Source organism: Amia ocellicauda, chromosome 6, assembly GCF_036373705.1.
Source record: "Amia ocellicauda isolate fAmiCal2 chromosome 6, fAmiCal2.hap1, whole genome shotgun sequence".
NCBI classification, from domain to species: Eukaryota; Metazoa; Chordata; class Actinopteri; order Amiiformes; family Amiidae; genus Amia; species Amia ocellicauda.
The window spans coordinates 38271611-38299142 of NC_089855.1; the positions used below are offsets into that span (position 1 = coordinate 38271611).

The 27532-nt window shown below is 38.1% G+C and overlaps 1 protein-coding gene across 5 annotated transcripts in view; it reads right to left on the bottom strand.

Moving 5' to 3' along the window:
- The window catches only part of agpat3 (1-acylglycerol-3-phosphate O-acyltransferase 3), a 125260-nt gene that overhangs the window by 65097 nt on the left and 32631 nt on the right, over positions 1–27532 (bottom strand). For 3 of the 5 annotated variants that reach the window (XM_066707078.1, XM_066707081.1, XM_066707079.1), the window contains 3 exons: positions 12891–13118; positions 7456–7625; positions 4521–4682 (listed from right to left, as the gene is read on the bottom strand). In XM_066707078.1, coding sequence (XP_066563175.1) covers positions 4521–4682; positions 7456–7625; positions 12891–13074 — 516 coding nt within the window. In that variant the 5' untranslated portion in view covers positions 13075–13118. Of the gene's footprint in view, positions 1–4520; positions 4683–7455; positions 7626–12890; positions 13119–25220; positions 25284–27532 lie in introns of all 5 variants that reach the window. The other 2 variants (XM_066707080.1, XM_066707083.1) reach the window with 2 other exon arrangements.

Below are 27532 nucleotides of genomic sequence, written 5' to 3' on the forward strand. Positions count from 1 at the left end.
AAACTGGAGATTCAGAAAATAACATAAATAATTGTGTTTGCCCCACCAGAGTTAATACAGAAATCAATAAAGTCAAGAGAAACAAAAGCGCTTATAAGAAAAAAATGAATTTATTGTAAATATGACACTTTTTTTTTGTGTGCTCCAGGTAGACCTTTGACACTGGACAGTGAAACTTCAAAGTCTTATGAACTTGTGAAAAAATAACTACTCAAATCTGACCTCCAGAACAGAATTACAGCCATTTATATTAGACTACCACCAGCTGGAATATACAAGTAAAGAAGAATACTAAACAGGGAAACAGAATTCCAAACATCTGGCTTTTGAATATTGTCACTTTAGGCATTACATAGACACAGGCTATTATTTACAACAGCTCCTGTCTGTCTTGATGCAGTGCAGTTGATGAGTGATCCAGCCACCACGCTGCCATGGTGTTTTATTCTAGCAAACAACACACAGTCAGTGGCTTTCATAGTGCTGTAAACAGACTCCGCATCTATTATTTGTTTCGGAAAGGTTTTTATTTTTTGTGTCTGATTCCATTTTTCTACTTTGTATTTGGTTTTCTTGCTGTATCGCAACTATTCTGTGTGAGCCCTGTCTTCACCATGTGTGGTTGGCGAACTCTCATAAAAACACACGGCTCAGTGCAGCCTAGCCTGCTTGGATATGGGCGTGTTTGGTGTCATTGGAAAGCTACAGCCCTGCCTTGTATGATAGTGACAGATCCGCTGGCCAATAAGAGACAGGATTCAGGTAACTAGGCCTTGAGTGTGGCCCCCTTCTCGGGCATCACCAAGAAAAAAAAACATATGCGTTTCTTAAAGGGGAGTAGTTCAGCACTTTCGGTGCTTGTTTTGAGTCGGAAAAAACATATTTTAATGCTTCGCACAATAAGCGAATCATTCAAGAAAATACATCGCAAATGGAGGTGAATTGACTTGCTTTTTGTGATGCGAACCCTGACAAAATGTTCGCTGTTTATGAGTTAAAATGTTAACTTTTTGTTTATTGAAGGATGGAAAATATATATCCTATATGAAAAATAAAATAAATATATCTGACCATATTGTGTGTAAAATTTCAGTTGTTAACTTCTTGTTCATTAATGGATAAAGAATTACATAATTATCAAACTATTATCAAATAATTAGCTTCTTTGTTTATTTAATTGTATATGAGTCACGGCACACACTGGTAACCACACATGCTCTTGCTTTGTTCCGTCTCACTCACTCACACGATTTCAAACGCCGGAGGTAAGCACATCATTTAAACTGCAACAGCATATCCTGCTCTGTGGTGTAAGAAAGTAGTTCCATACACAAGTGCATTTTACACTGCTAAGTTTTTTTCTCTCTGTTGTATATAAGCAATATCACATGAGCAAGAGTGCGATATGGCCCTAAATCAGCACTGCTGTGATTACCTATCATACTCTTGCTCGTGTGATATTGCTTAAATATTTGTTTGTATGAGTGTACAATGTATACTAAATAAATGTATAGTGTTGGAAGGAGAAATACTCAAGAAATGATATGCCATTCTGTAAATCCATTTTCACCTATTAAGAATTAATTTTCTTTCTAAAATAGCAGAATGCAAAAATCCATGCCATAGAACATGAAAATATATAAATGGAAAGCTTTCATTCAGCTGACTTGTTTGTCATTCAAAGCGTTTTTTGTTCTCATTAGTGCCATAAAAGGATTAAACTTTATAAATCCTTAAGTCAATCCATATCCCACACCGCAGGCATTGGAAAATATGAGGACAGAAAACAGGGTCAAGGCTTAACACAGGGACATCTAAAGAGACTGCAAGAAGCAATTTGAAAGATTTCATAAGTGCTATGCACAACACATATACTTTACTCCAATTCAGGATTCCTCTGAAAAATTATCCTTCAGATAACAGCATCAGTGGAGAGTCCAGATTAAATATGTAGGTAGAAAATTGACAGTACAGTGCAATTGACTGGATCACTTATTTACACAAACAGACAAGTAAACAATGGTGAATATATCATTCTAAGAATATCATTGGTATGTAAAATAGGGTGCAGAATGCAGCATACCTTATTTAATGAACAATTCATTTAAAATGTTGTTCCTGGTCATCATCATTAAAAAGCTTAATTCAACCTAAGGAACTACATTCTCATTGTAACCAAGGAAATGCATGATAATGTCAAATAATGATACAAACTGAAAATAATAAAATAAAATATATAAATCCTGCTTAAATTGCAGATTGGTAGTCCAGAGTTCATTGCTTAAAAGCGTGCCCACTATTTCCAGCACAATCCTTTACACAGAGGGTTGTGGGAGTCTGGAATAAGGTATAGTAGTATTTTGGAGCAGACTCTTTCAAGAAACAGCTTGATGAAATCCTTTGATCAATTACTTAGAATGTATTCAAAAGTGCCTAGGTAGGCCAAGAGGCATACACTCATTTCTAATATTTCTTATGTTTTAACATACTAAGGATGCAACTGTAGCACAATTTATTTGATTGAAATCAGTTTCAATAACTGCAGCGCCCGCAAGGTCCCCCTGCTCAAGAAAGCACATGTACAGGCCCGTCTGAAGTTTGCCAATGAACATCTGAATGATTCAGAGGAGAACTGGGTGAAAGTGTTGTGGTCAGATGAGACCAAAATCAAGCTCTTTGGCATCAACTCAACTCGCTGTGTTTGGAGGAGGAGGAATGACCCCAAGAACACCATCCGCACCGTCAAACATGGAGGTGGAAACATTATGCTTTGGGGGTGTTTTTCTGCTAAGGGGACAGGACAACTGCACCGCATCAAAGGGACGATGGACGGGGCCATGTACCATCAAATCTTGGGTGAGAACCTCCTTCCCTCAGCCAGGGCATTGAAAATGTGATTGCCAACAAGGGTTTTGCCACCAAGTACTAAGTCGAAGGGGTCAAATACTTATTTCCCTCATTAACATGCAAATCAATTTATGATTTTTTTGTTGTTATTCTGTCTCTCCCTGTTAAAATACACCTACCATTAAAATTATAGACTGATCATTTCGTTGTCAGTGGGCAAACCTACAAAATCAGCATGGGATCAAATACTTTTTCCCCCTACTGTATATACTAGCACAAATGATGACGATAATAATAACCATACATATTTGCTATTTAGTATGATTGTTGAACATGAAAACGTATTCTTATGGGACTGTGCTTGTCTGAATATAATGTTGTCTATACACGTTTAGCTCTTCCTAATATCTCTTAACAGAAATGTGTGTTTATTACGCTGTTTACAATCATGTAAAGCAGAAAGAATAAAATAGAAAAAGTCCTTTCCACGTCAAACTGTGTCACTCGTAGTGTTGTTCTCCGTCTCTGTTTTTAAAACGAAACACAAACCAAACCCACAGTCACTGCTCCTCCCATAAGAGGGATGGACTTTACAACGGCCTGGTTTTGCAAAAAAGGCTCTGGGACGTGTCCGGCACGGCATGGCATGGCACAGACGCTTAAGCCAGTGGAACCGTGGCATTAGTGTCATGTGGAAGTCTGTCTACCTGGGTTTATCTGGGTGAAGGATACTCCTCCTGGATCATGACTTTAATAATTACTCACATATGCTGAATTTCTTGTTTTCTAGAATTTGGAATTGACAATTTTGTTTTTATACTGAACCCTCCCAAATATCCATTTGTTAAATCTACTCAGTTCACCTCTGTACTAATATAGGCTGATATATTGTGTCACTTGGAAGCCTGTTTTTCTTCTTTTTTTTTTTAGTAAAATTACCAATACCCCTTTGATGCCTACCGGTGAATTATTATTATTAAAACCAACTCACTAGTGCCGTGCCTAACAACAGCCAAGGAAATATGAATACAATGTTACAACCAGACTTATTCCAAGTTTGAAGGGAATGTCCTACTTGGAGAGACTGAGGGAACTGAACCTTTTCACCCTGGAACAGAGGAGACTACGTGGGGACTTGATCCAAGTCTTCAAAATCATGAAGGGCATCGACCACATCAAACCAAAAGAGCTTTTTCAGATCAGCAGGGACACACGCACCCGGGGACACAAATGGAAATTAGGCTTCAAGGCATTCAAGATGGAAAACAGGAGACACTTCTTCAAACAGAGTTGTCACAATCTGGTACAAACTCCCCAGCAATGTGGCTGAAGCTGAAAATTTGGGAACATTTAAAAATAGACTGGATAGGATCCTTGGATCACTTAGTTATTAAATGGACACCAAACGAGCATGATGGGTCAAATGGCCTCCTCTCGTTTGTAAACTTTCTTATGTGTGGAATGTGTACATCCAGATCACAAGCCTGTAGTCTGTAGGAAGACAGTCACTGCTCTCATAGGTGATTCCACTATCATGGAATCATGTGCTTCCCTTGGGAGTTTCATACCACATTTGCTAGCAGTTTGCATCCATCAGCCAAAAAGCTCATCCTACACTGTGAGTTGGTGTTGGGGTTCAAGAACAGTGTGCTTCAGGTGCATCTGACACTCACCCACATGCACTCAGGGTAGTCAGAGAGGTTTTGTAGTCCCTTGATGACTTTGTCTCTGTCCTCTTCCCATTTTCTCTTGCAGAAGACAATTTCCAAGAAGTACCATGTCCACCCAATCAGTGGAACTTTCAACAACTCCTGCTTTGCAAGGACTTTGGAGCTCTGACAAGACAGAGAATAAAAACACCATAAAATGCAAGTGTGTGGTCTTGATTATTCACATATGTGTACAAATACCATTAACAGATTTCAAAGCATTCCAGATATAGAACTAAATAGTTATATTATCAAATTGTAATAATACTAGTAATACTGTAATTTAATCATTTTACTATATATTTTGAAACTGCTTTTATTGCATTATCATGGTAGAACTAGAGTAAAGTGTAGTAAATTGAAATCATGGAGATGTTTAGCAAAGCAAAGCCAATGCAAGATACATCCAGGGAAAAACCATGTTAAAACTGCAAGATTACAGTGCAAATTAAGCATTTGTAAGGGGTAGAGAGGTTATTTTATATATACATTTTTAAAATTTGTGTGCCATTATAGTATACTGCATCCAGAAATAAGCATTTCATGACATTAAAAAGCATAGCTTTTGTGCTTACCATCCAGAGTGATCAATGTACTTTTAATGAACTATATAATTTTCTAATAACAGAAATAGTCAAATTAAAATTAGAAGTATTCTGGACCATCATCGATGAATTAATGTAATTACATTAAGATAATAGTGTGAAACTTACATTATCATCATTACTCATAATTAATGGCAGTTTGCTGTAAGTTGACTTTGTGAGTAAATGTTTCAGCAGACTTTTTTTTTTTAACCCCAAAGTAAATAGAAATTCATATTATACGGAAGCATGAAAAATATGGTGAAACACCTATTAGAAATCCTTTCATGTTTATAAATAAGTTAAACAGATACCTCGCAGCTATGAAAGAACAGGTGGCCCTGGGGTGGCGCTATTAATGTTAATCATTTAGAATACATTGCATTTGACATACATGTTGGGTTTCAAGTTGAAAAGGATGGATATGCAAATGTATTTGTTGTGGGTGGTTAAACTATGTAATAGTTAGAGTTGGCTGTATTCTTTCCTTTTTTGTGTGTCTTATTTCCAGAATGTTTCATAAAAAAAAAAATCTATGCAGGAATATTGCAGCTTTGTACCTTTATAATTTTTCACTTGAATTGTTAATTCATAACAAAACTCCTGCAATTTGCTTAATATATTAAGTATTATGTAATATGTATTAATATAAGGATATTTATATTTTTTGTTTTTTACACAAAAAAAACAGATAAGATGCCACAGGTTAACAATCAGTCCAGTCAAACCCTAAGAGAGATCAGGATAAATGAGGAGGAGGTACTAAATGGACACGCATAATTAAAATCAAACAAATCACCTGGGCCAGATTGTATATTTCCTACAGTACTTAAAGACATTTGGGAAAACTCAGATATTCCAAATGACACTTAGAACAGGGGATGTACCAACTGACTTGAAGACAGCAAATGTCATACCAATCTGCAAGAAAGGGGACAAAACTGAGCCAGGAAATTATAGACCAATCAGTCTCACCAGAAAATAGAGGAGCATCTTAATGAAAACCATATTCTTGGAGATAGTCAACATGGGTTTAGACGAGGCAGATCATATCTTACTAATCTATTAAGAGTTCTTTGAACATGCAACTGCAGCTGTAGATCATGTGAAAGCATATATGATATACTTAGATTTTCAAAAAGCTTGTTTCAAAAAAGGTTGTTATTGAAGTTCCACAGGGATCAGTATTACGGCCTTTGCTTTTTCTAATTTATATTAATGATCTGGACTCTGGGATAGTTTGCAGATGATACAAAATAGGTGGCTCAGCAGATACAATCTTGACAGCACAGGTTATTCAGAGGGACAATATTCAGTTGTGGGCCAATACCTGGCAGATGAAATTCAATGTGGAAAAGTGCAAGGTATTACATGCAGGTAACAAAAATGTCCACTATTATTACACTATGGGAGGAACAGAACTAGATGCAGTAACGCATGAGAAACACCTAGGAGTCTATGTGGACTCCTCACTTTCTCCACCCAAACAATGTGGGGAAGCAATAAAAAAGGCTAACAGAATGCTAGGGTATATTGTCAAAAGTGTAGAATTTAGAAAAAGGGAAGTAATGTTAAGACTGTACAATGCACTAGTTAGACCTCATCTGGAATACTGTATAAAGTTCGGTGCTCCACACTTCAAAAAAGATATCACTGCTCTAGAGGCAGTTCAGAGGAGAGCAACCAGACTTATTACAGGTTTGAAGGGAATGTCCTACTCGGAGAGACTGAGGGAACTACACCTTTTCACCCTGGAACAGAGGAGACTACGTGGGGACTTGATTTAAGACCACATAAAACCAGAGAAGCTTTTCCAGATCAGCAGGGACACATGGACTCGGGGACACAAATGGAAACTGGGCTTCAAGGCATTCAAGATGGAAAACAGGAGACTTCTTCACACAGAGAGTTGTCACAATCTGGAACAAACTCCCCAGCGATGTGGTTGAAGCTGAAAATTTGGGAACATTTAAAAACAGACTGCATAGTATCCTTCGATTACTTAGTTATTAATGGACACCAAACGAGCACGATGGGTCGCATGGCCTCCTCTCATTTGTAAACTTTCTTATGTTCTTTACTTTTTATAATTTGTGAAAAGTTTTCTACAGCACTGAATATTACATATTTGCAACCCTCCACACAGATTTTAATTTATGAAATAATATGTTAATACAATTCTAATATTATAAGCCAATGTGCCAAATTCACAGGTTTAATTTTCATTGGATCAAATGTTACTGTGCAAACTACTCTGATGCAACTTGATATGAATTCCACTGCTTTCCCTAGAAAATAAAAGCATACAGACTGACCCCAAGCACACCAAACCGCTCACAAATGGTCCAGCCGCACAAGAAATCGATTTCAAAGTTGTGATTTAGGATGACGATGGCATGCTCCTTCCCAAACTTGTCCACCGTAGCCTTATCAGTGAACAGGGTGCATTCTGTGCCTGACCACCATTCTAGCAACATCACCAGCTCTGAGTAAGGAAACAAAAGCAGAAACACAACAACGCATAAGAATAAAGTCAAAGGTTACCCCATACAGAAAAATAATATATTGCAATACATGTCAATGCATTACACATACAATGTAATTATACAAGTCCTATAGGGCAATATATTTTGAAATGATGTCAGTTAAGTAAAATAAATTCATATAAGGACTTATATAAATGGAATATATGACAATATATTACAATATTTTAAATGTACACTACCGGTAAAACATTATAGATCTCAGTTTTCCCAGTTTTTATTTAAATTTACACAGTTTAATATCTCAATGTAGTCTGAAATTAAAGCATAGAACAAATAAAAAATTGGAGGAAAAAACAAAAAACAAATCATGGAATTGTTTTGTTTAACAAAATTTAACCCCTTAAACTGACAAACTAATCTGGTACCCTTAAAAGGACACCAACTTTGTGTGCTTCTCTTTAATCTCATGTGTACTCTTCACCAAGTGTTTGGTATTCAATGAAAACTGAGATTCTCAGCTTTCTAACGATGTGAAAAATTAGTTTTTTATACCCTCCTCATACATTTGCGTCCCGTCCTGCCCCCCCCATTCTGAAATGGGATGAGTAGGAATACAACATATTGACAATTATGAACATATTCTGGAACCAGACAGTCTTCTGATCAAAAAAAGATCATCCACGTTTTGGTAGAGGCAACACACACCCATACCCGTAAAGAGCTCAAAATGTCAAGATGGAAAATTTGGACAACGATTTGACATAAATATAAAAAGGAATATCTAACTGTGAAAAACCACAGATGATGAGGAACAGCAACTCCCACGGAATAATCCAAATCTATATACTTTTATTCTTGCACTTTCATATTTCAAAAGATCAGCAAACAACAATGTTGACGCGTTTCAACAGTTTGTCTTCATCAGAACATTGCAATGGGAGTTGCTGTTCATCGTCTTGTTTTTTTTTTTTTGCAGTTATTCTTTTTATGTTAATTTCCCAGGACAAGGCACCCCAGATTGGAAACAACGCAACCAGACAACTATTCTTTATAGCCTATATATATATACACACTCACCTAAAGGATTATTAGGAACACCATACTAATACTGTGTTTGACCCCCTTTCGCCTTCAGAATTGCCTTAATTCTACGTGGCATTGATTCAACAAGGTGCTGAAAGCATTCTTTAGAAATGTTGGCCCATATTGATAGGATAGCATCTTGCAGTTGATGGAGATTTGTGAGATGCACATCCAGGGCACGAAGCTCCCGTTCCACCACATCCCAAAGATACTCTATTGGGTTGAGATCTGGTGACTGTGGGGGCCAGTTTAGTACAGTGAACTCATTGTCATGTTCAAGAAACCAATTTGAAATGATTCGACCTTTGTGACATGGTGCATTATCCTGCTGGAAGTAGCCATCAGAGGATGGGTACATGGTGGTCATAAAGGGATGGACATGGTCAGAAACAATGCTCAGGTAGGCCGTGGCATTTAAACGATGCCCAATTGGCACTAAGGGGCCTAAAGTGTGCCAAGAAAACATCCCCCACACCATTACACCACCACCACCAGCCTGCACAGTGGTAACAAGGCATGATGGATCCATGTTCTCATTCTGTTTATGCCAAATTCTGACTCTACCATCTGAATGTCTCAACAGAAATCGAGACTCATCAGACCAGGCAACATTTTTCCAGTCTTCAACTGTCCAATTTTGGTGAGCTTGTGCAAATTGTAGCCTCTTTTTCCTATTTGTAGTGGAGATGAGTGGTACCCGGTGGGGTCTTCTGCTGTTGTAGCCCATCCGCCTCAAGGTTGTACGTGTTGTGGCTTCACAAATGCTTTGCTGCATACCTCGGTTGTAACGAGTGGTTATATCAGTCAAAGTTGCTCTTCTATCAGCTTGAATCAGTCGGCCCATTCTCCTCTGACCTCTAGCATCAACAAGGCATTTTCGCCCACAGGACTGCCGCATACTGGATGTTTTTCCCTTTTCACACCATTCTTTGTAAACCCTAGAAATGGTTGTGCGTGAAAATCCCAGTAACTGAGCAGATTGTGAAATACTCAGACCGGCCCGTCTGGCACCAACAACCATGCCACGCTCAAAATTGCTTAAATCACCTTTCTTTCCCATTCAGACATTCAGTTTGGAGTTCAGGAGATTGTCTTGACCAGGACCACACCCCTAAATGCATTGAAGCAACTGCCATGTGATTGGTTGGTTAGATAATTGCATTAATGAGAAATTGAACAGGTGTTCCTAATAATCCTTTAGGTGAGTGTATATCTTGATGTTAACGATATTGTCTCGTCCTCTATCGCTTTTGAAAATATATCTCCAAAACTCGATACATCGCACAGATGTAATTTATAGCTAATCCCGTTTCTGTCTGTCCGCACACCGGAGGTCCGGCTGTGCCCCGGTTTCAGTTTTGGTTTCACAAAGAGAAGATTTAAATAGTTGTGTCAATATAGTGCTATATATTTCTACGCGCCACTTGTGATAGAACAACTGTGGAGCCAATACGGCAGAGCTGAAAGTGGATCTCTTTGGGAGTCCATCCACTGTCCACTATGGTTCTCCATTGGAGAACATTCAGGAACCCTAGGGGTTGACATGCTAGCTCACACGTGGTCTCCTCTATGCGTTCCCACTTCTCCCGGTGGTCCTGGAGAAGATCAGGCGAGAACGAGTGACAGTTCTGCTAATAGCTCCCAGTGGCCTCACAGATTCTGGTTCGCAGACCTGACCTCCTGGGCGGAGAGCCTTGGCAGCTCCCAGTGCAAGCGAACATGTTGTCCCAGGTGCAGGGCATGCTCTGGCACCCTAACCTGGGCTTGCTGCAGCTCTGGGCCTGGCCCATGAGCAGGATCGCTTGATATCCTTGGGCTAACAGGATCTGATCTTGATCTCATTTGTGTTTTAGTAAACGGATCAGAGCTCAATCTGAGCCGAGATCCGATCTCAAAAATGATACTGCTTTAGAGAAAAAAATTATGTAAAAGCTCTTATTTCTCATTTCTTAAAACTCACCTTTTTTAAAGGCTTTTAAGGATCTCTCTTAATTGAATGTTCCTGCTGCCACACTGTATATATTATTGTGTTCAGCTTGGCTACAAGTAGTTCTGACAAGCCAGCTGCATATTATGTTGTTTTCAGTGGACCCGGGAGCAGGGGTCCACAGAGGGTGCAAGTGTTGCTCTATTGTGTATTGTGCAAGTCTTGTGCAAGGCCTCACTCCTAGATGCGCTAATAGAGCAGCCAGCCTTGCTATTGTGTAAGCTGAGGGCATAAGAGTTGACCTCTGTATCCCCGCTTTGTACATGCTGATTGTAAATGGTTCCCTGTAAGAGCGTGACTGTGGTCCTCGCTCCTGGGCAGCCAAGGTGTGGCTCCAAGGGGCCCCTGTGGCTCCTGTCTGTAGTTGTGTTGCCGAGACCAAAGGGACCTGTTTGAGTGACGGGCGCAGGGGCCAATGGCAGCTTTAATAGAGTGACGTTTCGATCAGGTTCCTAATTAAGTGCTCAGAAATCCCTCCCCCTTGGGCAGTGCTTCCTTTTTCAGATAACCAGGATTGCATTCGCAACCTATAGTTTTATTTCATTGTCATACAATAACAAAATGCCACTTTCTGGAAACATGAGAGGATTACAAGTACAACTCCTGATTGATAATGAAATCTTTATAAAAAACATGAATATGTAGCAGACTTTGAACTTCAGAACCCAATAACATAACACAATGGGTTGCATTGTTGTGTAGTGGTTAGAGCTCTAGACTTTGGAGCAGAAGATCATGGGTTCAATCCCAGGTAGCAGACACTGCTGTTGTACCCTTGAGTACTGTATGTTACCTAGATTGCTTCAGTAAAATTGTAAGTCATCCTGGAGAAGAGGGTATTCTAAGAAATGTAATAGTAAGAAGAATATTCACCTAAAATAAACTGGGCCTGAATTAAAATTCTCATTGTTTTAGATAAACCCCATCTGAAATAACCAGTTTATTCTTTGGCCAGTCTGCACCTTTTCTATTTACAACTGAAAGGAACACAGCCTACCTCATATTATGTTATGATAAGCTATTATGTTATGATAAACTTTTTCAAAAGAAATTCAAAAATGAATATCATGGCGATTAGGCCTGACTTGCAGTCTGCGTTCCAATTCATCCCAAAGGTCAGGGCTCTGTGCAGGCCAATCAAGTTCTTCCACACTGATCTCAACAAACCATATCAGTATGTTCCACAGTAAATGATTTCAGGACTGTATATTGATACGTTTTCTAGCTTAAGGACCCCACACATACATACCCAAGCCGGGATTCCAACTCGCAACCTTCGGTGAGAGGGCACTCACGCTACCTACCTAACCGAAGAGCCATTCAAATTTTGGAGTTACCTCACTACCTACACAGGGGCTTGTCCTTCTTTTGAATATACCATAATTTAAATAACAATTTTTTCTCTGGCCAGTCTGCGTTTGTTCTATTTGCAACTGAAAGGAACAAAGTCTACCTATTACGTTAAAGGCAATACTTTAACAATAAAGACAGATCAAAATCTACCGCCTTTTGCTTCAAAACATTGTTCTTGTTTATATGATAAGCTTATATACTAAAAATAGAATTGTATGTACAAGTGAGAACCTGCACACCCTAACAAAATGAAAGACATGTAAAGAAAGAAAATATAAAGAGAATACAAATTAAAAAATATATTTTTTGTATAATCAAATAAGCAACAAAATCAGCAACAATAATTTGGCATACACCAAATAAAGACTAAAGCAAATAATTAAGGAAAACAATACATTAAATGGACAAACTGATGGAAAAATCCATATAAAATTCCATGCAATTTATATTTTCTCTCTGTGCATGAACCATACATTTATGTATATGTAATTTGTTATAATTTACACATTTATAGCATTCTAAATGTTCAATATACAGACAAAGAGATATGAAGATATATGTCTACATAACACTTTTTGCATGGCTGTAATCAAGTCACATTTTAGGGTTTGGGGAAGAGTTTTGATTTGATTTGAGTTGATGTAGACCTTCTGCCTTTCATTCAACCTTGTGGGGCTATTTCAAAAGCTCAATTTATGTTAAAAATTAAAATAAATCAAAATTTTAACCAGAACGCATACATTAAAGCAGCACATCAAGCAAGAAAGCAAAGAGTAATCAAACTGGTACTCTGCTACTCTTAGAAAAAACAAGTAAAAGGAAAATATAAGTTGTGACTTACGACTCCAGAGGGAATAAGAGAGGCGACAGTTGACTCTGCGGTACAGTTGTTTGTTGATAGGCCAGAAGACTAAAGTGCATAGCTGGATGAAGTTTATAATAAGTCCGCTCACTATAAATACAAAGCTGATAAGCAGGTGCAGAATAAACTGAGTCTTCAGGTACGCAATGAAACCCATGATCATGGCATCAAAAGCGCTTGCACGGCCCCTCACTCAGTACAACAGACCTGGAGAAGAGAAAACAGGAAAAGCAGCTTTGAAACAATTAACTGAGGTTTACAGCATGAAAAGATTAACTTTTAAATGGGGTTTTTTTCTCTTTCCTTTTTTTTAAGTTACTGTAAAATTTTATGAACAATGCAAAACATTGTTCCTAATTTTTTAAATAGTATTTTATTATTTATTTGTATATAAGTTTTTATATATTAGTGGTAGTAGCCTAATGACAGATACATGATCAGATCAAATAAACTGCTACCCGTTTGCCTTTCCTCTTAAGGCCATGATACACTATGAAATTTCCATGAAATCCGATTTCATGAAATCCGAATGCAGCCCAGGATTTCCTTGAAATTTCATTGAAATTTCACTGTGAAATCGCAAGAAATCCAATTTCATGCGATTTCATCCAATTTCAAGCAATAGAGCAGAGTCCTATTTTCATGAAATCGACCTGGACAAGTATCCAATCAGAGAACCACATGACAACATCTACGACCTCACTGGGAATGTTGAACAGCAGATAGGAAGTTGGACAGGAGAGGACTGTTTACGGCTACTTTTGCGTAAACCTAAAACTGTGGTAAATTGGCAAAAGCCATTCATTAAATATTAAATAAACATGAAATAAATATTTTCCTTTCAGTCTCGTATTTCTTACCTCCCATGTAATTTTCCTCAAATCACAGTCATGTATCTTACATGGGGTTGCTCTCACAGATCTTCTAGTGTTTTGTTTGTTTGTTTAGTGTTAATGTGTTAAATATTTGCTCAGTAATTACATGAAAAGTTATACATTTATATTTATAAATATTGTTTTGTATACCGGTAAGTTAGTCTTTGTTCACGTCTTGTCAAATTTTGTCAAATGCAAAATATTCAGATTAGTCTTAGTTTTGGACAGTGTACAGTTGTTAATAATAATAATACAAATCATACATTACAATAACACACACACACACACACATACACAGACACACACACATATATACACTCACCTAAAGGATTATTAGGAACACCATACTAATACTGTGTTTGACCCCCTTTCGCCTTCAGAACTGCCTTAATTCTACGTGGCATTGATTCAACAAGGTGCTGAAAGCATTCTTTAGAAATGTTGGCCCATATTGATAGGATAGCATCTTGCAGTTGATGGAGATTTGTGGGATGCACATCCAGGGCACGAAGCTCCCGTTCCACCACATCCCAAAGATGCTCTATTGGGTTGAGATCTGGTGACTGTGGGGGCCAGTTTAGTACAGTGAACTCATTGTCATGTTCAAGAAACCAATTTGAAATGATTCGACCTTTGTGACATGGTGCATTATCCTGCTGGAAGTAGCCATCAGAGGATGGGTACATGGTGGTCATAAAGGGATGGACATGGTCAGAAACAATGCTCAGGTAGGCCGTGGCATTTAAACGATGCCCAATTGGCACTAAGGGGCCTAAAGTGTGCCAAGAAAATATCCCCCACACCATTACACCACCACCACCAGCCTGCACAGTGGTAACAAGGCATGATGGATCCATGTTCTCATTCTGTTTACGCCAAATTCTGACTCTACCATCTGAATGTCTGACTCATCAGACCAGGCAACATTTTTCCAGTCTTCAACTGTCCAATTTTGGTGAGCTTGTGCAAATTGTAGCCTCTTTTTCCTATTTGTAGTGGAGATGAGTGGTACCCGGTGGGGTCTTCTGCTGTTGTAGCCCATCCGCCTCAAGGTTGTACGTGTTGTGGCTTCACAAATGCTTTGCTGCATACCTCGGTTGAAACGAGTGGTTATTTCAGTCAAAGTTGCTCTTCTATCAGCTTGAATCAGTCGGCCCATTCTCCTCTGACCTCTAGCATCAACAAGGCATTTTCGCCCACAGGACTGCCACATACTGGATGTTTTTCCCTTTTCACACCGTTCTTTGTAAACCCTAGAAATGGTTGTGCGTGAAAATCCCAGTAACTGAGCAGATTGTGAAATACTCAGACCAGCCCGTCTGGCACCAACAACCATGCCACGCTCAAAATTGCTTAAATCACCTTTCTTTCCCATTCAGACATTCAGTTTGGAGTTCAGGAGATTGTCTTGACCAGGACCACACCCCTAAATGCATTGAAGCAACTGCCATGTGATTGGTTGGTTAGATAATTGCATTAATGAGAAATTGAACAGGTGTTCCTAATAATCCTTTAGGTGAGTGTATATATATATATATATATATATATAAATAAAGGGATGACAGTCAATTAAAATATTTGATCGGTTAATCAATGTGCATTTGTTGATTAATCGGGCACTTATTAAAATAAGTGTAACATACTTTAAGTGGGTGTGCCACACAATAATTTCATAAATACTAGGCATTGATATTACAGTATAACAACGCCATAACGTTAATGTTAAAAAACACCAAATCATTATAATCAGCGAACTAAATTATAATTGCTACAGGAAACAGGTGTTTTGCTCACAAATGATACTGTAAACTACTCACACTGCCCTTGTAAGAAAAGCATTGGATGCAAATGAAACAGAAAACTTTTCCTTTGTCTTCAATATTTCCATTTTAGATGCATAAACACAAACCAAGTCCAAGTCGCAATCTCTACCTCACCTACAGTCTACAGTCTTTCATGTGCTTGAAAAACAAACACACTGTATAGCATTACAAACATCTTCTTATGCAAATGTTGGACAAATATATTGTTGCAAAGTACAAAACTGAAACTAGTATTGCCTTCATTCAGTGTACACTTGCACAGACTTCAGTGGAGCCATCTTCTTTTTGCCACAATAAACAGCATGGCTGAAGCTACCATAACTAAATATGCCTATACAGATAGTATTTACACTCTCAATCTTCTTTCTTGCTTTTCTCTTTCTGAATTATTTACAAGTTGCCACAGAGAGAGACAGGAGAGTACAGGTGAGAGGCAGCCATCTTGTTGTTTGACTAGTTTCAGACCAGTCTTAGCATTGCTAATTTTGTTTTAAGTTTGCCTAAATTGAAGCAAATTCAGTTCAGCTGCTGAATTGGTGAAAGTAAATAGGTTGTAGAAAGGAGATTTAGTCAAGGACTAGTTCAGAGGGTGATGGGAAGGCAGTTGAGCACCAGAGCACCAGAGCACCATGGTGCCCACTCCCCCCCAGAAGAGGGAGGTAGTTATAGTAGGAGACTCAATCCTTAGAGGTGTAGATCACACTGTGTGTTCTAATGACAAGGAGACCTGCATGGTATCTTGCCTGCCTGGTGCTCAGGTTGCAGATCTCCCTAAACTAGTAGACGGGCTACTGGCCAAAGCCGGGGGGAATCCACTAGTCATGGTCCACATTGGAACCAATGACAGAGGAAAAGGTAGGACAGAGGTTCTGTAAGACAAATTTAAAAAGAGTTAAGAACAAAACTAAAGAGCAGAACCTCCACGGTAGTTTTCTCTGAAATATGTCTGGTACCACGTACATGGCCAGGGAGACAGGCTGAGATTAGAAAGTTTAACATGTGGTTGAAATCTTGGTGTAGGGAAGAGGGTTTTTGGTTTATGGAGCATTGGTCTTTCTTCTGGGATAGATGGGACCTGTACAAACCGGACGGTCTACATCTAAACAGAAGGGGGGCTAATGCATTGGGAGAGCATATGTGCAGAGTAATTGAGAATCTTTTAAACTAGGGACCAGGAAGGCAGGGAGCTCTGACAATGGGAGATGTTCCACTAAGGAAAGAAAACAAAGGGAAACTGCCAGTAGGAAAGTCTTGAATTGTTTGTACCTCAATGCCAGGAGTATAAGGAACAAGATGTTAGACCTAGAAGCCACAGTGCTGGCTTGTGACTATTATGTTGTAGGAGTGACAGAAACATGGCTTACAGAAAATGATGGGGATGAATACAAGTTGAAAGGATACACGCAGTTTAGGAGAGACAGGCAAAATCGAAGAGGGGGTGGGGTAGCATTATATGTGAAAAATGACATTGAGGCAGAAGAATTCAAATTAGATCCCAGCAACAGAACAGGATCTTTGTGGGTCAAACTTTTGAATAAAAGATCTGTAGGATTAGTGGTAGGAGTGTGTTACAGACCACCCAACTCAGATATTCAACAAGATGTTGCATGTATCAAGGATGTGGGTGTTATAACAGGGGACTTCAATTTCCCAAACATAGACTGGGAAAGCCAGGTTGGGACTACAGAAGCAGAAATAGAACGGTTGAGATGGTAAATGACTGCTTTCTAACTCAATTTGTCAGGGAACCAACCAGAGAGAGTGCATGCATTGACTTGATATTTTCAAATAACAAAGATAGAGTCTGAGGGACACTAGTTAGAGAACCAATGGCAAATTGTGATCACAATATGGTTATCTTTGAGGCATTCTTTCAAAAAACAAGGACCAAGTCTAAAACAATGGTCTACAATTTTAGAAAAGCAAACCTTGAAGGTATGAGGAAGCACTTAGAAGAGGTACACTGGAGCACACTGCATAACAGATTCAGTTGAAATGGATGGTTATATTTTAAGAAAATACTACTTGAGACTCAGGAGAAATTTGTACCAAAACTTAGCAAATTGAGGACCAACAAACATTGGCCAAAATGGTTTAATAGAAGTATGCAAAAAAAATATCAAGAGAAAGAAAAGGTTGTATAGCGCATACAAGAGGGATGGAGATGAAACAAAATACATAGATATGTTGAGTTGCAAAGAGACCTTAAGAAAGGGATCAGGAAAGCAAAGAGGGCAATAGAAAGAAACATAGCTCTTGGAGCTAAAGCTAATGCAAAGAGCTTTTTTCAATACTACAACAGCAAGAGGTCAATAAAGGAGGAATTGAAACAGATAAAGGGCAAAAATGAAAGTATCTTGGAAAATAAACAAGATGTGGCAAATGTTCTAAATGAGTATTTCACAGAGGTTTTTACAAAAGAAAAACAGATAACATGACAGGTTAACAATCAGTCCAGTCAAATCCTAAGAGAGATCAGGATAAATGAGGAGGAGGTACTAAAAGGACTAGCAGAATTAAAAACAAACAAATCACCTGGGCCAGATGGTATTTTTCCAACTAGTACTTAAAGAAATTAGGGAAATTACTTATAGACCACTAACTAAAATATTCCAAATGACACTTAGAACAGGGGATGTGCCAATTGACTGGAAGACAGCAAATAAGAACATAAAGTTTACAAACGAGAGGAGGCCATTCGATCCATTGTGCTCGTTTGGTGTCCATTAATAACTAAGTGATCCAAGGATCCTATTCAGTCTATTTGTAAATGTTCCCAAATCTTCAGCTTCAATCACATTGCTGGGCAGTTTGTTCTAGATTGTGACTACTCTCTGTGTGAAAAAAAAGTGTCTCCTGTTTTCCATCTTGAAGCCCAATTCCATTTGTGTCCCCGTGTGTGTCCCTGCTGATCTGGAAAAGCTCCTCTGGTTTGATGTGGTCAATGCCCTTCATGATTTTGAAGATGTCATACCAATCCACAAGAAAGGGGACAAAACTGAAACGGGGAATTACAGACCAATCAGTCTCACCTGCATCACCTGTAAACTGTTGGAGAAAATTATTAGACCGAAAATAGAGGAGCATCTTCATGAAAACCATATTCTTGGAGATAGTCGACATGGGTTTAGATGAGGCAGATCATGTCTTACTAATTTATTAGAATTTTTCGAACACACAACTGCAGTTATAGATCATGTGAAAGCATATGATATGATATACTTAGATTTTCAAAAAGCTTTTCATAAGGTTCCACACCAAAGACTGGTCCTCAAATTGGAAGCTGTAGGCATTCAGGTTAATATAAGTAGATGGATTATGAACTAGTTGATGTATAGGAAACAGAGGGTTGTGATTAGAGGAGTTGCTTCTAACTGGAGTGAGGTTGTTTAGTAGAGATCCAAAAAAAGGCAAACAGAATGTTAGGGTATATTATCAAAAGTGTAGAATTTAAAATAAGGGAAGTAATGTTAAGACTGTACAATGCACTACTTAGACCTCATCTGGAATACTGTGTGCAGTTCTGGGCACCACACTTCAAGAAGGATATTGCTGCTCTAGAGGCAGTTCAGAGGAGAGTAACCAGACTCATTCCAGGTCTGAAGTGAAAGTCCTACTTGGAGAGACTGAGGGAACTGAACCTTTTCACCCTGGAACAGAGGAGACTACATGGGGACTTGATCCAAGTCTTCAAAATCATGAAAGGCATCGACCACATCAAACCAGAGGAGCTTTTCCAGATCAGCAGGGACACACGCACCCGGGGACACAAATGGAACTTGGACTTCAAGGCATTCAAAACGGAAAACAGGAGACACTTCTTTACACAGAGAGTAGTCACAATCTGGAATAAACTACCCAGCGATGTGGTAGAAGCTGGAAGTTTGGGAAAATTTAAAAATAGACTGGATAGGATCCTTGGATCACTTAGATATTAATTGACACCAAACGAGCAAGATGGGTTGAATGGCCTCCTCTCGTTTGTAAACTTTCTTAAATTCTTAGACTTAATATTTGATTGTAATATTGATTTGAAATGTGGTACAATTCAAAAAGTAGTAAGTAGTCATTATTAATATATAAATCGCTGATGTTCCCCTACTGCAGTGCGCGTAAGTGAACAGAGGACGGGAACCCGGTGTATGAAGCAAACATGCTGACTGTACAATTGACAGTCGACCAGTATACATTATTTTGACAATAGGATTTCAATACTTTTCCCAAACTTACATTTCCCATACTTTTCCAGGTCTGGAAATCAGTCTTTTTTTAAATTCCATACTTTTCCAGACCTCCGCAAGAACCCTGAATTAATTATAATGGGTTGTCTTCTATCAAGACGCATATCAGTAGTGTGTGCATGTTTCTTGCCTTGCATGTGGCTAACAAGAGCTGCTTCTCCCATGTTAGCATTATCTATTGTTTTTGCACAATTTACAAAGAGCTCTTGAATTTGACTTTGGGTCACGAGTGACCCAAGATTTGTATTTTGTATGGTCTAGCCATGAGCTTGAAAACACACAGCGACCCATTTCACCGACTTTCAGCTATGTTACTCTTAATTATAGGTTGGGGGCTCCGGTGGTGGATGCGCACATTTAGCAAGCCAAAGGTCTGAGGGATTGATTTGGCGGGATGTCGCGCACAGGTAGTGCATCTTCAATAAATGCTGTATTGAAAACAGGTAGAAGCAGTGGTGCGAGTACTGGGGACATTTTTCAGTTGTATTTTAAATGTGGGGGGACTTCTTACTAATGTTTCTGCCCTGAGTTGAAAGCTTAAAAAAATACAAACAGTGAATAACTTTAAGCAAATGCTTCCTATAAAATAGAGTAGCACACTGTAAACTAAGGGTAGACTACATTACTCGCCAAGCCTTTTCGCATAGTATGTGACCACTATAGATTTTTTACAAAATCAAGTATCCTACTCTATATGCATTAGAAAACAGCTTCAAATCAATTTAACTTAAGTCTATAATCTTTCACTGCCTTCAATTGTAATGTATGCATGTATTGGAAGTGTCTGCTATGGTAAGTATAAATTATGTTCAACCCAATACAGACATAAGTTTCTTAATTACAATACTATATATAATTATATATGTTGTTAGTGTATGCTAATAAAATATTCATATTAATGAGAATAATATATAGTTTAAATAATTGCACTGACATACTCTGTCATATCAGTATGTAAATCAGTATGTCAGATTGTGATTTACAGAAAAAAGTATAGAGTAACTCACAACATCACATATAGAGGTAAAGACAACAAACAAACATAACAGAAAACAACAGACCTTTTTTTTGTTTTGTTTTAGAAATCCGGTTTTTCAAACTTGCAATATCCCTGCCTCTGGTGCTGCATTCAGTCTAAAGTGAACTACGACAAGGTGGTCCTACCATGTACAACAAATCAGCGAACTTTGGAGTCTTGCCTAATTCCGCTGTCACATTCTATACACTAGCTCTAGGGCTTGTAAGTCATCTTGTGTGAGCATTGTAGAGAAAGCAATATCTCATAGCCTTGAAACAAGAAGGGAACAGTGGGCGTGCATTTTGAGTGTGAATGGATCACCTGATTCCCTCAGACTGAATGCTAGGGCTCTACAGGTTAATGAACCATGAAAAAAAAAAATGGAGCTTTAGCCCCCCCCCTCCCCCTATTCCCTTAGAAGAGGCTCAGAGAGTTGGAACCATGTTAAAACTAGCAACTGCAGCACAAAAAGTGGTTATAAACAATACCTTTTAACAAACTTATAAACATCTTGTTACCTCATTGTATGAGGATGTTTGCTTATTTTATTTTGAATTGACTAAAACTACAACTACTTTAAATTGTATATTTTGTATAACTACACTTTTGTAATGCTTTAATTTGCTTCTTGTGTAAACTAAGTCACCCTGGATAAGAGCATCTGCAAACAAATAAATAATATACATTATAATTGCAATTTCAGATCAGACTTAGACCTTCAATTTTTGTGTGTTTTAAAGTTGTAAAACAGAGTCCCCTTTGTTCCCTTAAGTCCTGCCTCTGCTGAGGCTGTTGCGTGGTGTGCTGGGAAAATAATGCAGCTTTGTGAAACCCTGGAATTGGCTGCAACTCAAAACCCTATTTTCGCATGGCGTTGTTGGGAATCTCTAAGGCATTAGTAATCAGGGTGAAATTATTACACTAAATTAATTCTTACTTTCCCAAAGAAATGATACTGTGTTTGTAGCCATTTTCAGCAATAGTACAGCCTCAACTGAAGACCACCACCCGAGCCCAAGTTTTGTTCTGTTCTATTGCACCAGTGTTGTTTTCATCATCTACAATTATCACAAAAATATTTGCCCTGAGTCTTTAGTCAAGACTAAATCAAAAACTGGTGGCAAAAACAACACTGAATTAATGCATTTATTTATTCCATTCAAAATCAGGGTTAATACTGTCCTCAAATTGGATGAATGAGAGTAGATCCTGTCCCCAGGAACCTGCCCTCAAAATCTCTGCTCAGCTGAAGTTATTGTATAACTAAGTTCACAATGAATTTAATCTTTATTTATTTAATCTCCTAGATTTTCTGAAATATTTTTTACATTACAAAGGAGATTATATGAGAATTCACAGGAATTACTTGGATATAAATAGAACACAAAACAGAAAAAGATTTTAAGTCACAAATGTGTTTTCAAAACAAAAAAGGAAATGTTTGGGTCAATATCAACATTAAACAAAAACAAAATTTTTGGGCAGAGTGGTTGTGTATTTACTGTACACAGAGGAAGCAGACATGGCAAGAATAGCACAGAAGCAAACAATGCTGCCTAACTACATCTGGTCTATACCTTTATTTCTTTGAGGCAACTGCTTATTAATTAATTTTAAATCAAATCCATTACCAACAAGATGTGTTAAATTAAAAAAAAAAAAAAAAAAAAAACTCAGTTTTATGAAACCAGACACCTTGTGTAAGACAACTTAATTCTCACAAAGCGATGCATCTTCACACTTGTTTAAGGAGAGTTTGCTTGGAATCTGACCTTGTCATGTCATTACCTTATTGTGAATTGAAACAAAAACAATGTGACATTCACTTCAGTTAACTGACTGTAGGTTGATCAAATCATGAAAACTAAAACTGGACAGTATGAGTGATCAGTCAGACCCTAGCTTTGTATTTCATAACTTCTCAAAACAATCTCCAGATCTGATAGTATCAGATCACCTCAACATAATTAGTTAATATAATAAGCTATATAAATATATAGTAGTTTGGGAATTTATTAAGACATTACCACAATGTATGACGCAAGTAGCCAACTGACATTTAATTTCACTCCTTAACATTTTTTAACACTACAACCGCCAGGATTTCAAACAACATACCACACCTGCACATTTTAAAAGGGCTTCAATATAAAAATTAAAAATAAACAATCGGATACAAATTAATATTTTTATTTATGAACATCAGACATACAATTTTTATAACAGAAACTGTATTTACATTGAAAACTTTACATTATTTCTTATATTTTCAAAAAGTGTTCATATACAGTACTGTGCAAAAGTTTTAGGCAGGTGTGAGATAATGCTGTAAAGTAAGAATGCTTTCAAAAATCATGTTAATAGATTATATTTATCATTTAACTAAATGCAACATTTAGTGAACAGAAGAAAAATCTACATCAAATCAATATTCGGTGTGACCACCCTTTGCCTTCAAAACAGCATCAAAACCATAGGATTTAAACATCAATATATCATGAACATCATCTGAGTTCTTATGTTGAGCACCCAAACCCACACTTACCCTAAAACCCTAACCTTATACGTAATACGTGATTAAAATAAGAACTCAGATGAAGTGCATGACATATTCATGTTTTTTTCCGCTCTGTTCCTATGTCACAAACCTACAACATGTGCCCTGGATCCTCTCCCTTATCACCTCCTCCAAGCGACTGCTCCTGATCTCCTCCCCTTCATCTCCTCCTTCCTCAACTCCTCACTCCGAATCTGACCCTTCCTCACCAACTACTCAACTCAGCTGCTCATCCAGTCCCTGGTCCTCTCCCGCCTGGACTACTTCAACGCCCTCCTGGCCGGCCTGCCGGCAACTACTAACGGCCCACTCCAGCTCATCCAGAACGCTGTGGCTCGTCTGGTATTCTCTCTGCCCCGATTCCCACATGCTACTCCACTGGCTCCCAATACCGACACACAATCAGTTCAAGGCATTGACCCTCACCTACCGCTGTCTCAACCACCCTGCACCAAGTTACCTTCAGACACTCATCTCTCCATACATTCCCTCCAGACCACTGCACTCTTCCAGTGTCAGAAGACTAACTCTGCCTCCTCTCCGATTCCCTTGCTCCAGAGCCCGCTCCTTCTCATCCCTGGCCCCCAAATGGTAGAACGACCTTCCCACCGAAGTCAAAACAGCAGAGTCCTTGACCTCATTCCAGCGCTTACTCAAGACACATCTTTTCAGACAGTACTTATAATATTAGTCCTTTTAACCCCCATCAGATTGCACTTCACAGATTGTTATTATGCTTCTTGCGTTTTTAATTTGTTTCCTCCTTGCTCCCTTTCACGTAGTGACCCTACACATAGTGACCCTACATCTTGACAGCGCTTAGCTTTTTACCATCCAGGATGTAGGACCTCACTTACTGTACTTGCCTGTATAAATTGTAAATTGTAAAATGTATTATATTTTGAATTGCTATGTTTTATGTAAATTGAATTTGTAATGATTGATGCCTTTACCAAACTGTATTTTTACACTTTGTTTTGCACTTATGTTGTAAGTCGCACTGGATAAGGGCGTCTGCCAAGAAATAAAAATAATAATATATGAAAACCACAGGATTATTATTAATTCATGAGGAATCACGGTACCTTATTGTAAAGTGTGACCAAAAAAGGTAATCTCCTTCTGGCCTCTCTGTTTTCCGTTTCAACAGTGCTTTAAGTAAGATTTTTATTTTAATGGCCACATTTTTATGAATGTATAAACAGGTCAACAGAAAGTTTTTATATTTACTTCAAAAACATTTAGGCCTAAGGGACAAGTAAAATGGGATAGTCTGAAATAGCCAACAGGTACATTTTTAGATTAGTTATATTATTCTTGTTTACAAACAGAAGTACAATACCAATATGGAGAATAAAATAATAAATAATAAAATAATTCCTGGCATCAACCATTTGTTTAAAAAAAATTGAGCCATGGACAAGAAACAAACTTCTGTATGAGACATTCTATCTTTCAAAGTACAACAACCATTTCATGAAAAATGCTGCAGGTGACAGCACTTGAGATCAGTCGCTGCTAACTTTGCACACCAAGATTTGACAATACAGCTCTAGCCCGATATAATACAATCAGATATAATGTGAATTTGGATAACCTCCTCCTGCTCAACCACAACAACTAGGAGCAGGCCCAGTTCAGCTTTACCATGCTACTCACAATGCATACAACAGATCAAACAGGGCTTTAATCTACAGCTGCTCAGCCAGGACAGCTAAGAGTGGGCCACAAAGCTCTACTGTACTGGATAACAAAGGGAAGACAACAAGAACATATATTGGAGTTTTCAGCTTACCATAGGAGCAGAGCCTCCTGCTCAACCAACACAGCTAGGAGAAGTAGGGTTTCCTCTACTGTGCTGAGGAAACACAACAAGTCACAAATTACTTATAGTCGTGTCATCAAACTGAATACATGAGCAAACCCTCTTGCTCAACCAGCACAGCTAGGAGCGAAGCCACACGCCTCTACTGTACTGAATATAAAAGTGAGGCAACAACCAACATGTGTCCTCAGCTAAATCCAGGATCAGGGACCGCCTGCTCAACCAAAACAGCCAGGAGCAGGGTCAAAGCTCCATTGCGCTGTACAGCAACCAACAAGGCAACAAGGAACACTCTTGCAGCCATCGTTCAACACAGGAGCAAAACCTCAAACTCAACTAGCATCAGTAGGAGCAAGGCCACCACCGCTCTTACTGTGTGACAACAGTGTTAAAAGTAATGACAGCTTGACTGCATTATTATCAATGAACTATGTGCAGGGTGGGGTGAGAAGACATCTTTTGCGCCCTCCACACACAGGAGCTAAGCCTCCTGCTCTATCAACTGAAAGCGGGAAACACAAGCTCTACTGTGATGTAACAACAAACTATATACAATGCGGGGTACAGAAGACAGCCCACGGGCCTCCTGCGTAAAAAACAGGAGCAGCAGCCTCCTGCTCTACTAGGACTAGGAGCGGGCCACACACTAACTGCTAATCAAGGAACTATATACATAGTACCTGGGCAATGCACCTGCTCATCTGCACACAATTAACATTCAAACAAGCTAAGAAACCCTCTCAAGACAGGAAATCCACCGCCATGTTGGAGAAACTGGAGAGGTGGACTGTCTTGATCAGGGTTCCCACTCTTCCATGAACACCAGATTCAAGGACTTTCAAGGACACCATTTATTTTACACACCCCAGCATATGGAGCATCATGAAAGACCTCAGAACTTATCATTTTAACCCTCCCATTGCATTTGCATCTGTTTTGACTCAGAAGAGGTACAGAAACATTTCTACAAAAACACATAGGTTTTTAGTATGAAAAATAAATCTTGGAAATGTGTTAATATGTATTGTCATGTTCTGTCATGTTTCATTTTCTTTATCTTTCTTTTTCTTTAAATTGAAGAGATATAAAATTGATACAACGTTTGTGTTTGGGTCCGTTTCAACCCAGAAGTGAATTGTGGCTTTACACATGAAATTATGCAGATTAAAAAAAATTAAAAAAAATCCTAGTTAGATTTGTCTCAAATTACTTCTGTAAAATATATTTAGTCTCTTTCCTATAAACTCACACATTTTTTCCTTCCAACTGGGACTGCATTTTGTTCATTAAAATTCTTGAGCATGCACACACACACATACTCGGAAAACTAAATATATTTTTATTGCAAAAATGTCAGAGTAATAATGATGTTTTGAATGAGTAGGTGTCATAAATTTAGACTGTTTTGAGCAGTCGTGATCAAAGGAATTTAATTAAATCCATTGAAGTCAATGGAGTTCATACTGGTAATAATTTCTCAAATATATATATATATTTTTTTTATTATTATTATTATTATTATTTTTCTTGCATCAAACTGGTTTTAGCTGTAGTTCTTGTAAAAGATCAAAATTTGAAAGAATTTAATTTTTTTAATGACTACAAAAGTGGTTAAATGTAGTAATAACACAGTAAAACCTGTTAACATTAAAACATTGCACATTCACTCAATAGAGACGTTAGTCATTAATAAATAAACTCAAGTAAAAACTATTTTGTAAATCACATTTTATTTGATCTAGATGAATGAAGCTGCTCAAACATGCAGCCTCTGAAAATGTCACTTTTTTGAAAAATATTTCATGAACATTTTAAACCTTGTACATGTGCAAATCTGCAAAAAAATAAAATAAAAAAAATAGGACTTATTTGCTTTTAAACAGGAAATGTTTTTCACTAAGCTGTTTTTCCATCTTTTCAAGTTCTACTTTTTTCTCCTTAGCTACATGTCTCAGGGAGTTTGATTTTGCTATCAGAGTAACTTGCCCTGTACTTTCAGCCTTCGAAGCATATTTGTTAGCTGATTCAACAAGAGCCTGCATGTCACTCTCCAACCTTTTTTTCTTTGATTGAAGCTCCTCAATGTCTTCAAACAGTGCTTTTCTTTTTTGATTCTTTGCTTGTGTTTCTTCTTTCTTTTTCTTCTCATCCAAACTGGCTATGTATCTCTGTCTTGCACATGATACTGATAGAAGTTCTTTGTCAACTGTCACATTTTCAATTCCTCCTTCAACCCGGAGATGATCCGACAATCATTCTCTGAGCTCTGTATGTATCCTCTA